Raw genomic sequence first — 13,901 nt, 5'->3', positions numbered from 1 at the left:
CCCCTTAGTCTTTATCGCAGGAGGAGGTTTTTTTCTGTAGGATGAGGTTCATCTGACTGCTGTTTTAGGCATCCCGTAAGACCCTTGCCCAGGCAGTGCATTTGACTGTCGTTGCCGTCCCGGATACTATAACAGAAACATTGATTTCTGGGAGGAGTAGGGTATGGGTCATTTGTATGAGTGTAATATGATCCCTCGCGCAGGCAGGTTCTACTCCAAATTCCGTTCTCGAAAAGCCACATTTCCTAATATTCCTGGCTGAGCTCCTGCAGGTGAGTTCAGTGGCAGGGACCACCTGTTGCAATGGCTTTACGTGTGATAGTTGGCACTGTTTATTCTGCATGGCTAGTGTGTGCACTTAAAGCCTGTCTTGTATATTTATACATCCTTTGGCTTGTGTTTTGTCACTTATGTTATATCTTGTTTACTCTTTCAGGGGACTCTGAGGAAGAAGAGATGGGCTTCATGGAGGTCAGTGCACTGGATTTCAAGCATCCCCTCCCAGAGCTGGGGCCTATGCCAGAAGGACTGACTCCTCAGCAGGTGGGTTCCGGGTGGAAACCTGGCTTTCCCACTACTTGGTATCCAAACAATACGAACTGTCCAGAATTGGTTAGCATTGAATACCTATTCCAGTGCTCTCCTCCCCATCAACTGCTACAAGCAGCAGGCTCCAAATCTTTGTGCCAATAGATTCCTGGTCACCAAGTCTTGCATGGTGTGATCTTTGTACCCTTGTGCCAGTGTTTTCTGTACCCATAAATACAGCTCTACGTGTGACAACCTCTGTAACTGTGTGCTGAACCATTTGCAATAGACTTTGTACTCGTCCAGTGATCATGCACTATAGGTGAAGAGCAATACTGTACTATGCTTTCCCAACCTCTTTAGTATCATACAATTTTTTCATAATCGATCTACCTGTATCTCACATACAAATATGGAGTAATGTTTTTCAGATTTTAGATCTTTGAGGATACCCTACAGTACCCTGAAAATCCTGAGATGCAGCATTCCCCAATTTTCCCTTGTCCTAATTATTTGCAGTCACCACTACAGGTGGCGTGAGTAGAGATCCTATCGATATTTATTTTATTTATTTATTTATATTCTTATAACGCGCCTGAATCAGCCCCGAAGGGTTATCTCCGCGCGTGGCTCCTGAATGAGAGGGATAAATCATATTAAGGGGATGACAGAAAAAGAGGTCAGGTTAACCAGATGTGAATAGGAAAGTTTTTAGTTTCTTCCTAAAGGAAAAAAGATTGGAGATTTGTCTCAGCTGCGGTGGTAGAGAGTTCCACAGCAAGGGGCCTTTTAGGGAGGGTGCTCGGCCACCCTGCCTTGCTCTGGTAACTTTCGGTATATGTAGCAGCATAGTGTTGCTAGATCGCAGAGCACGTCCGGGAGAGTAGAGGAAAAAAATATCTTTTAGATATTTGGGACCAGACCCATATATGCACTTATGCATAATGCAGCAGAGTTTAAAACTCACCCTCTGTTGCACTGGGAGCCAGTGAAGGTGACAAAGGAGGGGACGAGAAGGGGTACGGGGAGGAACATTCAGGATGAGTCTTGCCGCGGTGTTCTGTACCACCTGCAGTCTGCGTAGTTGTTCATGGTTGGCGGAACTAAGTAGACTATTGCAGTAGTCTACCCGTCCAAGGATTAGGGCCTGAACCAGCGTTTTCCTATGGATGTTCGGTAGGAAAGGGAAGATACGCCGTAGAAGACCAATTGTGCGGAAACACGTTCCCGCGACCTGGCTGACATGATCTTTCATAATCAGATTTTGGTCCAGGCGTACCCCCAAATTTTTGATGGTCTGTTTGGGTGATGGGACAGGTCCTAGCTCAGATGGCCACCAATCCGGCAACCATAGCAGGGTGGCCCCTCCAAACAACATGACCTCCGTTTTGGTCACATTGCACTGGAGGAAGTTCTGGGCCATCCAACCAGCCACCGCTCTCATGCCGTTTTGAAAAGATTGCATGACTGCAGGTGTGATGGTTTGAAAGGGAAACAACAGCTGGGTATCGTCAGCGTAGGAAATTGGTGAGAACCCATAAGATCTAATAATCTCAGCCAGAGGGGCCACATATACGTTAAATAACGTGGGGCTCAAACATGAGCCCTCTGGCACACCTTTGGTAAGCTTCCTGCAGACAGATTTATGGGAGCCTAATTTGACACCTTGTTGTCTGCCTTCAAGAAAGCTTTCAAGCCATGCAAGAGCGGTCCCCCTTACTCCCGCTCCCTTCAGACAGTCGAGAAGAATTTTGTGCGACACCGTGTCGAAGGCAGCGGACAAATCCAATAGCACCAGAATCACTGAGCTCCCCCTGTCCAGTGACATTCTGATGTTATCTGTCACTGACAGGAGGGCTGATTCGGTGCTATGGTTGGGCCTAAAACCAGATTGCGAGTGGTCTAGGCCGCCCGCTGCCTCGATGTAATTCGACAGGTGTGCATTTACATGTTTCTCGACCACCTTGCTGTAATACGGCAGAAGGGAGATTGGACGGAGGTTGGAAAGTTCCGTCCACGGGAGAGCCGCATTCTTGCGAATAGGGTTCACCACTGCAGTTTTCCATTCAGTTGGTACTTTTCCCTCTTTAAGAGACTGATTGATTACATCCTGAATGTAGGGAGCTAACAGGGTAGGGAGGGAGGTTAAGATTTTAACAGGGATGAGATCATCCGGTGATCCAGATTTTATTTGGATCATTATGGTGTGGAGCTCATCAGTGTTAATAGGAGGAAATGTGGTTAATGTAAGGTTGGTATTTCTGCTGGGGGAGGAAACATTCAAAGTCTCGCTATTTAATTGGGATACTAAAATTTTTTCATGGATGGTCTCTATTTTGTTTTCAAAGTATAATGATACTTCATCACATAGGCTTTGTGAGAAGTCATCTGGACTTATACAAGCCATAGGTTTTACGAATGTTTCCAAAATCCTATATCCTATATTCTATCCTTGTTATAAACTGTAGCAAGCGTCATGGAGATGTGCTTCACAACCGTGGTCCCATCATCTCATAGTAGAGAATTTACTGTGCGCCGATGGCTTGGCTTCCCAATTCAAAAACATTCTATAGATGTACTAGCCTTGCAAGTTGTTTTATTGATATCAGTTGGGTTGTGGTGTTGACACTGGCATGATAAAGCTTTGGGGGATTTGTTCTCTGGGTTTTAGCAGCAGTGCTTCTTATATAGGTCATATTAGGTCTCCTATATACTCGTACTGATGTCATGTTCTCTGCTCTGCAGGTGGTGCGGCGACACATCCTCTCCTCCATCGTGCAGAGTGAAACCAGCTATGTTGAGTCGCTGAAACGGATTCTACTGGTAAGGTGGAGCAATATCTGCTGCTGCAACTTCAGCGATTAAGGCCAGTGAAGCTATGCATTGACTTGCTGGATGATGTGTTTGAATTTCTACGTTTGCAGGCCAGTTAATGTGGGTTTCTGACTGTGTGTGTTGGAAGCTGGATAGCTTAGTGGGTGTAAATGGTATATTATCGGTAGACATGAGTTATAGTATTGGGTGCCTGTGGAAGATGAGTCTGACATCTGCTGAAGTATCTGGAAGCCCCCTGCCAAAAGACAGCTGCTTTGGTGAGAGATGGTTTATGAGCTAGTGTTGTGTGTGTGTGTGTGTGTTTCTGTCAGTCTTTGGTTGTTATTGTGCACAAAGGCATAAAGTGAGTGGCATGTCAGGTGTGCTTATTTGCCTGCCTATTGGTCTTTGAGGTACTGTTAGAACCTTTAAAGTCCTAGCTAGAGTGACACCTAGGTGCTGTTCTCGAACATTGCCTGGGTGTGCCCATTTTCTGCTCTGTTGCCCTGGCCCTTTAACTCAGATCAGCCTGGTTAGAGAGTTGGGCGATATGATATAACCAACAAGAAATTCTCCCTCCTTAAGTCCCAGATCCAGGCTGAGTTTCCTCGAGAGTATGCGATGAGAGCGCAGGAGGCTCAGTCCCGGGTTCGGCATGAGTAGGTCAACCCATGGCCATGCATGAAAATGAAACCAGTGTCAGAGTCGTGTGATGTTGCTTAAGTGAAGACAGGCAATGTGGTGCACATGCGAGGGAGACACTGAAATTAGACTGTGTTGGTGACCCATCTTGTTAAAGCATTATTGCTGATGGGGATATTACTTTAATTCACTCACTGCCCAACCCATTTAGGTTTTACAGCTAAGTATTGTAAAGTGTGTTTGCATGACCTAAAGGTGACGTTTCTTGTTCAGCCTCTGTGCTGATCTTCACGTTGGGACAGACTTCATTGAAATGAGGGGACATATTTTACCTGTGACAAATGCATAGAAAATTGACCAGAAATCCTGGATATTTCGTTGGAAGTAAAACTATGCAACCAGTTAAAACCTGTCTTCGCCTACATGCCAATGTATCATCTCTTTGTAAAAAGAAAGCCAAAAAGAAAAAAGATTTCCCACTGCTCTTGTTTTTCGGTCATGTTATGTAAGAGTATTTTTGAGTGCGTGAACCGAAGCTTCTTGGAGCTATTTAAATCCACGAGTGAAATACGAGAGGAGTTTGCGACAACTTAAAAGCAGTTTTTTCCGTTAAATGTTTTTTATAGTAAGTTAACAAAGCAATAAAAATACAAATAAAAATTCATATCAAAAGGGTTTTAGGTCTTTTTAAAGCGAGCCAAGGAAGGTTGAGTACCACGTTCTACTAGTAAATTTAATTTTTTCGCAGCTACATAACAAAATGGCCTTCCACCAAAGAGACTGTGCGGACTATGGGCACATCTAATACGAGTTTGCCAGAAGAACGTACCTTGCGATTAGGAGAATAGATGCTAACATTTTCAGCCAAGGGGCTGGAGTACTGCCATGAATAATGCTGTGCACAAGACTTTAAAACTGGATCCTCCCTGCCACCTGGAGACAGTGGAACTGGATCAGGATGGGAGTCGTATGTTCTTTGGTAGTACTCCTAAGAATAATACGAGCCTAGCACTGTGAGTAAATTTCCATCTTCTGGTTAGTTTTCTCAGCATAACAAAGTGGCAGGAATTGGGATAGTCCAGCCTATGTTTGGATCATGGAAGAGAGGCATGAATACATGACTAGATGTTACTCAAAAGTTTAACGTGCCAGAGCTTGAAATCTTGTTTATTTGAGGTTCAAGGGTTATATTTGCATTTAAATTAAAGCAGATTTTTTTTACTCTATTTACTAGGGCTGGGCGTAGTTTGCGAAGTAGCGCTTCGCGAAACTATGTGAGCTACGCGTAGCACTATGCGAATTGCGTAGTAGCATGTTCGTACTGTGCAAGATGCCGTTTTCAATGATTGCACAGTGCCGGATGCTTGTCCGCACTGGGCAATCATTGAAAACTGCATATTGCACAGTGCGAGCTGTAGTTTCTGCTGCTCAAGGAGATTTTTACTCGAGCTGCAGCTTTCTCGACGCGGACTGGTAGTTTCTCATCGCGAGCGGTCGTGAGCATACGCAACCACTCGCAATGAGAAACCAGACATCCCCGCATTGAGAATCTCGCAGGGAGGTTTATTTTCCACTCTCGCGATCGGCAACTTGATGTTGCTGATCGCGAACGAGGAAAAAGTCTCGCCCGGATGTCATTTTACTTGCTCGCGGTCACCAACTTGACGTTGAGGACCGCTAGCAAGCAGGCTTTGCAGTGATGTTTTGTGTGGAGAAGCTGATGGATGATTTGTGTTAATGGTTGATAGAAAGCTTCATGTAAGTCTGAGCAACTGTTTTCCTGTGATCAGAGGGTGTGGGGGTGATGTTTATCAAGTTATCCCATTGAGAGCTGTTCTACTGATGGAAGCTACAAAAACATTTGAGTTTGTTCTCTCTCCCTTCTCCTTGCCCGGCAGGACTATCGAAACCCACTGTGGGAGATGGAGCCAAAAGCTCTAAGTGCCCGGAAGTGCCAGCTTGTCTTCTACCGTGTGAAGGAAATTCTGCAGTGTCACTCCATGTTCCAGATTGCACTCTCTTCACGTGTGGCAGAGTGGGACACTACAGAGAAAATTGGGGATCTTTTTGTTGCATCAGTAAGCGCTGGCCAGGAAACGTGCTATTCTTTATGTGTGGGGTAGACGCAAGCTTGTGGACATGTTGAAATTTAGCAGTCTGGCGAGTAATGGGTCAGAACACAGTCAGTCACATGTTTCTTTCCTTATCACGGCCCCTACCACACTTGTTTTTAAGATGTCTGAACGCTTTTTAGTGCATTGGATCTAGGCTACCAAAAGTCACGGTAGACTCCGGGAGAAGAAATCTCAAAACATCTCGTTCATGATAGCAGGTTATGCTGGCATCCTCTGGGAAACAACAGTCCTCCTTATTGACTGGGAAAGAGCTGCTAGATTGTGTTGTGTGGGCCTTCCGTCTATCATTGAATCCATGTACATGGACTGTGCTGTGTAAAACTATCTGCTGGTCTGAGTAGATGATTATTATTAACAACAGGGGGTACCCGGTAAACCATGCGGCATCTGGGTGAATATAGTAGATGATGCAGTTTCTGTGCCCATTTGATCAGCCAAGGAATCCTTGTTGGTATCAAATAATGAATCATGCATGCCAGGTTCCATAAACTGCTTTAAACACATATGTTCTATTACTTTATGCTGCTTTTTGTGTTTTTGTGCATCTCATGCAGTCCTAGTGCCAACATGTCTCTGGGTGGATATGCCCTGTGTACTTTCTTCTTTTAGATCTTGTAGTTGGGGTCTCAGCCTCCACACTCATTCTGTGCTAGGTCTCTTTCTGCAGGGATTTGTTCTAAGGAGGAGCAGTGATTCCAGTCTCTGTGACTATTCGGTCATTTGCTCTGCTCCTGCCAAAAATAAGTATCAAATATTTATTGCTTGTGAATGCTGCTCAGTAGGTCTGTACTTGAATGACCAACCCGTGAATAGATTAACTCCAAATGTTTGCATCAACCTTCCGTGTAGTATATCCCTCTAGGCCAGAAGTTCTGAATTCTTGCATCAAACCCCGAGTCAAGCAGCCAGAGAGGTGCGGGCTGTGTATCCCTTTGCTAATAACTGAGGCTTAAAGTCTGAGCGTTTAAAACCACTGTGCATTCTGTTCCAGCACTGAACTACCAATTCCAAGAAGTGAGCTAGTGTTTCTGTATACTGCTGATCGCTAGGCTCTGCTGCCCAGTAGGTTCAAGGTTGTGTTTCTTGGTTCCAGTACCGTGAGCTATTCATTTATTCCCCCAGATAAAAGGCACATTAGTCATGTAGCAATTAACAAAGCCAACCAACACCATAGATGAGCTACTTTGAATTCCTCTCACTAGCCGTAGAGATTGAAATGTGAAACCTGTGCAGATCCAGTGAGCTCTGCAGCACTAGGTCTGTAAGGTCTGTATTACGGTGCCTTTCTCCTTACCTGCACATTTACGTGGCTTTGAATGTTTCTGCTTATCGTTTAAATAAATGATAATTTATCTGCTACCTCTAGTTCTCCAAATCGATGGTCCTGGATGTGTACAGCGAGTATGTCAATAACTTCACCAACGCCATGCTGATCATCAAGAAGGCATGCCTCACCAAGCCTGCTTTCCTGGAGTTTCTCAAGGTGGGTTAGATGGCCCTACAGGCACACATCTCTGATTTGGTATCCCTTTTCATGCTACATGGAAGTGTGTGAAAAGCACTAACAATTGATGAGTAGATTTCATCAACAAGCAGGTGCCTCAGAAAGGCTTAAAGGACATGCATGGTCACAAGCCAGGCTCATTGGACCTGTGAATGACTGTCCCATCTGTAGCCCTTTGTTTTGCTCTATGGCTCTTCTCCCTCTGCTTAAGGCCACCATTTGTGGTGTAAAAATTCTAATCACGTTGTATAGAAGATGTACCAAACCATGTTCCAGAAGGAACTTCTAATACTTTGAGGTTTAATTTCCTTCCTTTTCCACAATGATAGGAGAAGAAACTGTTATTCTTTGGCATAATTTATTCTGCATTGTGATGACAGACTTCGAAGAAAGGTGCTGATTGTGCTTGGCTTTCATTCTCCATTACCCTCTAAGCTAAAGGATATTCCATCTCAAAATTTAAATATTTTGTTTTACAACCAAATCAAGATTGTAAATGGCTTTTAGTTCATAATGCAATTAGAAATTATATTCCTTCTTCTGTTTTAGAACTGACTGTTTTGTATTTGTTTCTCACAGCGCAAGCAGGCTGCCAGCCCTGACCGGGTCACCCTCTATGGATTAATGGTGAAGCCCATCCAGCGGTTTCCACAATTCATCCTTCTGCTGCAGGTAGGAATCCTAGGATCAAAGCTACTCACATCTCCAATCATAACCCAATAGAAAATCCACATCACCCTGCCGTAAGAAACATCAAGATACGTGGCCTGCATCACATTGCTCTCGACAACCCTTGTTATTTGATTCCAGCCATCTTGAATCACACTACTGTGAGACAAATGCATCCTTTTATGATAGGTCGCTTGCATCATACCCAGGTGACTGCACTATAGGCAGTGCACCCACTGCGTATGGAGCACATTGCACCTCATGATAGGTTGCCAGTGGCACACTGCAATAGGTAACAGTGTTCGAGGCATATGAGCTGCAGATTGTATACTTAGCATTAGATCGCCACCTGGTGTTGGGCTCGGATGATTGCATATTGTTGTCGTCTTGGAAGAAGTCTTTGTAGTCACGAGATAGGTGACTCCTTCTTTGGACAATAGTGTGCATGGGCATCGGCTCCATCTTTAGATTGTCTTTTTCTGCCACTGGGTTCGGATGCAACTTTTCTGCTCCGATTCGAAAATCTACTTTTCAAAGACTTCGACGCGCAAAACTTTCTAAAAACAAATTTTAACTTCAATATACATAGACTCGACCTCTTCACTTTGATTCCAGTCGTCGACGCGGGCCGTCGGGCCTACCCATATGGTGAGGCCTACACCTCATGGAAAGGACACCATTCAAAAGATGCCCCAGGTGTGGAGCAAAATTTCCACACAGCGACCATCACTAGGTGTGTAACCTGTGTTTATCACCGGAACATGATGAGTTGAGCTTCACAGCTTGTGCGTCCTTTGGATCCAAGAAGACCATTCGAGATCGGAGGGCCCGTCGACGCAACATGCAGAGATCAGCCCCGGAACCGGTGGATATCTTCGAAGGTCCATGTGTCCCCGAGGAAGATTCCAATCTCCAGATCGTATCTGAGGTAGACGACTCCGATGACTCCTTACAATCAGGTCAACGTGTGAGTATGACTGCCCCTACCCCAGCCCCAACACCTAAACCAAAGGCTAAGGTCAAAACTCTGCCTTCGGGGCCCAGTCGAGACCGAGACATTGCTTCGAAAGCCCTGCCATCGAGCTCGGCTCCGAAGAAAATATTAAAGCCTTCTGGCAGCTCCATACCGAGCAAACCGCACATGCCGATACGACCAGCTCCCTCAGCACCGAAACCGAAAGAAGTCCTGGTTCCGAAAAACACCCAGAAACCGTCGACTCCTAAAGACAATACAGCACCGAAACCGATGAAGCCTGTTTCCGACGCTCCCAAGCCGACCAAAACAGCTTCCAGTCCAAAATTTTTAGTGCCGAAACCTACAAAGCCTGCTATTGATGCCTCCAAGTCCTCAAACCAGGCCTCGACGCCGAAAACCATACCTTCCGTGACGAAACCTACGCCAAAGGACTATACAACAACTCCTAAGGCTAAAGACAAGCAGAAATCACACCCGGAGCCGAAAAATCCACGCCGAAAGCAAGTTCTGAAGAAGAAGAGCTTTTTTTAGACCTGATCCTTTGCAAAAGAGGATACACATAGACCCAGAAACAGGACATGTTTCCACCACACCACAAAGGAATAGGAAGTCCGATACAGCACCTACACCTCCAGTGCCTGTCAAGAAGAAGGACTCTGCCACGTCTCCTATGCACCCTTCTTCTTCTGTATCTCCATCTCCTGCTGTCCCTCTAAACATTTCACCTCAAAATTCTCCTCTTCATTCTCCACAACATACACCTACTCAGGATGCTGATGAGGATTAGTATAGCATGGGGGGAGGGAAAGATCCTGATTACCCTTTTCCCTACTAAACAGGTTCACCAGACTGGGAGTATCCAAACCCACAGGATATACCAGATATTCCTGATCCACATATATATCCATCTAAACCTTCTCCTCCAGAAGACAATATTGGGTTTGGACACTTGGTTAATAGGGCTGCCATCTATCACAATGTCACCATGCATTCAGATGAGGTAGAAGAGGATTTTTTACTAGACACTTTGAACATTCAAAATAATCTGTGCAAATGCTGCCAATGATTAAAGGAGTTATTAAACATGCCACAAAAGTGTTTAAAGATCCTGTACAGGCTAGAATCATAAACCCAAGGATAGAAAAAAGTACACATCAGCTCCTGGGGATCCTGCTTACATTAAGGGACAGCTAACCTTGGACTCCCTAGTAGTTTCAAACGCTAGGAAAAGAGCAAATTCACAAACATCAGGAGAAACACCACCTCCTGATAAAGAATTCAAAATCATAGATGCTTCAGGGAAAAGAATAGCTGCCCAAGCTAGTAATGCATGGCGCATTGCTAACACATAGGCCCTCCTCGCAATATATGATAGGGCTCACTATGATCAGCTAGAGAAGCTACTACAACATCTACCTGATCAATATAAGGCACAAGCAGATTACCTCATACAGGAGGGTAAGCTTATATCTAACGCCTCCATTAAATGCGCACTAGATGTAGCAGACACTGCATCCAGGGCAATAAACCCCAGTGTCCTTCTTAGACGTCACGTGTGGCTACGCATTTCAGGATTTAAGCAAGAGGTACAGACTACAATCTTAAATCAACCATTCAACCAACACCAGTTGTTTGGTCCAGAAGTAGACACAGCTCTGGAAAAAATTAAAAATGACACTGATACAGCCAGATCTATGGGAGCTTTGCAGTCCACCCAAGCAAGAGGCTCCTTTTGTCGCTCCTTTTACAGAGGAGGCTCCAAACAAACTGGAGCAGACAATTCAGCTTCCTTTAAAACGAATACACAAGCATCCTCTAATAAATAATACTTTATAGGGGGCTACAAAGGTAATAACAATAAGGGAAGAGGTCGAGGTAACAATAACAATCGATCCTCTTCCACCACTAAACAGTGACTTCCTTCAGCTCTCCCAACAGCATACCACTTCTGTAGGGGGGAGATTAACATAGTTCCTACCGGTCTGGAATTCCATCACAACAGACAAGTGGGTAAGGGAGATTATCCAGTATGGTTACTGCCTAGAGCTTACAGCTACCCCTCCAAATATGCCACCCAGACAGCGTCCAATGTCCACAGAACATCTAACGCTGCTCCAACAAGAGGTTCTCTCATTGCTACAAAAAGATGCAATAAATCTAGTTCCGTTGCAACATCAAGGAACAGGGGTCTATTCACTCTACTTCCTAATACCCCAAAAGGAGGGACACTAAGACCAATTCTAGATCTGAGGCCTCTCAATCTGTACATACACTCAGATCATTTTCACATGATCACTTTACAAGTGATCCCATTATTGCAACAAGGCGATTTCCTCACTACACTAGACCTCAAAGACGCCTACTTTCACATTCCCATACATCCTTCTCACAGGAAGTATCTCAGGTTTGTGCTAGAAGGACAACATTATCAATTCAAAGTCCTTCCATTCGGGGTAACAACAGCACCAAGAGTGTTCACAAAGTGCTTAGAAGTAGTAGCAGTACATCTCAGAAGACAACATATTCATGTCTTCCCTTACTTAAACGATTGGCTCATAAAGGCCAAGTCGTTCAACCAGTGTGTTCAACACACATCCCACACAATTCAGACACTGCACAACTTGGCGTTTACAGTAAACCACAACAAGTCACACCTACAGCCCTCTCATGTACACCGATACCTAGGGGCTATAATAAACACCAATACAGCTCTAGCTTATCCCAGTCCAGCCAGGATACAGAGCATTTAAGCCTTAGTCAAAAGGTTTCAAAACCAACACTCTCTCCCAGCTAGAGTGTTCATGCAACTAATAGGCATAATGGCATCTTGCATTTTTATTGTACCATCTGCAAGACTGCAAATGCGTCCATTGCAGGAATGTCTAGCACCTCAGTGGAATCGGGCACAAGGACAACTGACAGACCTGGTATTGGTAGACAGCCGCACACATCGCTCTCTGCAGTGGTGGAACACCAAAAACTTGTCCAGAAGGCTTGTCCTCGAGCCTGTTCCACAAATAGTACTGACAACAGAAGCATCCCTGACAGGATGGAGAGCACATCTGCTCCACCACACAACTCAGGGAAGATGGACTGCTCAACAAAGGTGCTTCACATCCATCACCTGGAATTGCTGGCGATTTTCCTGCCATTAAAGTCCTTCCAAGTACACATACAGAACAAAGCTGTCTTAATCCGGACGGACAACACGACAGCCATGTACTACATACAAAAACAAGGAGGCACACATTCCCTGCAACTGTCCCAACTAGCACAAAACATTTGGAGATAGGCCATTCCACAAAAGATATATCTGCTTGCAGAACACCTTCCAGGAGTTCACAATCAGATAGCCGATCTGTTAAGTCAACAGACACAACAGATTTACGAATGGAAACCACATCTGTAAGTTCTTCAACCATTCTTTCACAAGTTGGGTCATCCAGACATAGACCTGTGTGCCACACACGAAAACGCAAAATTCCCAACCTTCGCCGCCAGGTTTTCACAACGTTGTCCAAGGGCAATACAATATGGATGAACTGGTCAGGCAGATTTGCGTACGCTTTTCCGCCAACGCCACTAATACCACTAGTAGTACGCAAGCTCAGACAACAGTCTCTCAAACTGATTCTGGTGGCTCCCACATGAGCACGCCAACCGTGGTTCCCCACACTGCTAGAACTCTCTCTAGTTCCACACCAAAGACTGTTTCTCACACCATCGATGTTAACACAGAACCATGGAGACATCAGGCATCCAGATCTAAATCAACTGAATCTGGCGATCTGGCTCCTGAAGTCTTAGAGTTTGGTTACCTTAACCTGCCACCAGACTGTATGAATATCATTAGAGAAGTCGGAAGACCTACTACTAGAGCTTGCTATGCTGCTAAATAGAAAAGATTTGCCATTTACTGCAATAATAATCAAATCGATCCCATAGATACTTCCTTCCAAAATATTATATGTTACCTTCTACATTTACAAAGATGTAATCTAGCTTATTCATCTGTACGTTTACATCTTGCAGCCATTGCCGCATATCTGCAAAACAGACAACATATGTTGTTGTTTAGAGTACTAGCAATAAAAGCTTTTATGGAAGGATAAAAAGAAGGATTACAAATAATTATTCCTCCTAGGTTACCACCCTCTCCAGTGTGAAACCTAAACATTTCCTCCTTGAATGTGGATGCAAATTATTAATCTCCCATTCACCAAGTATTAATGTGCCATCTCTCCTGGGACGCCCTTTTGAACCTTTACACAAATGTGAACTACAATTTCTCACATGGAAAACAGCTTTCCTTGTTGCTATTATGTCTCTTAGAAGAGTTAGTGAAATTCAAGCTTTCACTATACAAGAACCTTTCTTACAATTACACAGTAAACAAAGTGGTTCTAAGAACTAATCCTAAATTCCTTCCTAAAGTAATTACTCCTTTTCATCTAAACCAATCAGTTGAATTACCAGTGTTTTTTCAAAACCCAGACTCGGTAGCAGAAAGAGCTCTACACACAAGTCCTTTCGCAAAACAAAGCAACTATTTGTAGCATTCTCGCCACCACATAAAGGCAATCCCATTTCAAAATCAGGCATTGCAAGGTGGATTGTTAAATGTATACAAATA

At 44.4% G+C, this 13,901-nt stretch overlaps 1 protein-coding gene across 6 annotated transcripts in view; it reads left to right on the top strand.

The window, feature by feature from the left end:
* Positions 1 to 13,901, top strand: part of ARHGEF10L (Rho guanine nucleotide exchange factor 10 like) — a 763,679-nt gene that overhangs the window by 554,688 nt on the left and 195,090 nt on the right. For all 6 annotated transcript variants that reach the window (XM_086922050.1, XM_086922049.1, XM_086922052.1 and 3 more), the window contains 5 exons: positions 437 to 543; positions 3,274 to 3,351; positions 5,883 to 6,062; positions 7,486 to 7,602; positions 8,203 to 8,295. In XM_086922050.1, the coding sequence (XP_086778176.1) occupies positions 437 to 543; positions 3,274 to 3,351; positions 5,883 to 6,062; positions 7,486 to 7,602; positions 8,203 to 8,295 (575 nt within the window). The remainder of the gene's footprint in view (positions 1 to 436; positions 544 to 3,273; positions 3,352 to 5,882; positions 6,063 to 7,485; positions 7,603 to 8,202; positions 8,296 to 13,901) is intronic.

This window comes from Lissotriton vulgaris, chromosome 5, assembly GCF_964263255.1.
Source record: "Lissotriton vulgaris chromosome 5, aLisVul1.2, whole genome shotgun sequence".
Lineage (NCBI taxonomy): Eukaryota > Metazoa > Chordata > Amphibia > Caudata > Salamandridae > Lissotriton > Lissotriton vulgaris.
This window is presented reverse-complemented; position numbering and strand designations above follow the sequence as displayed.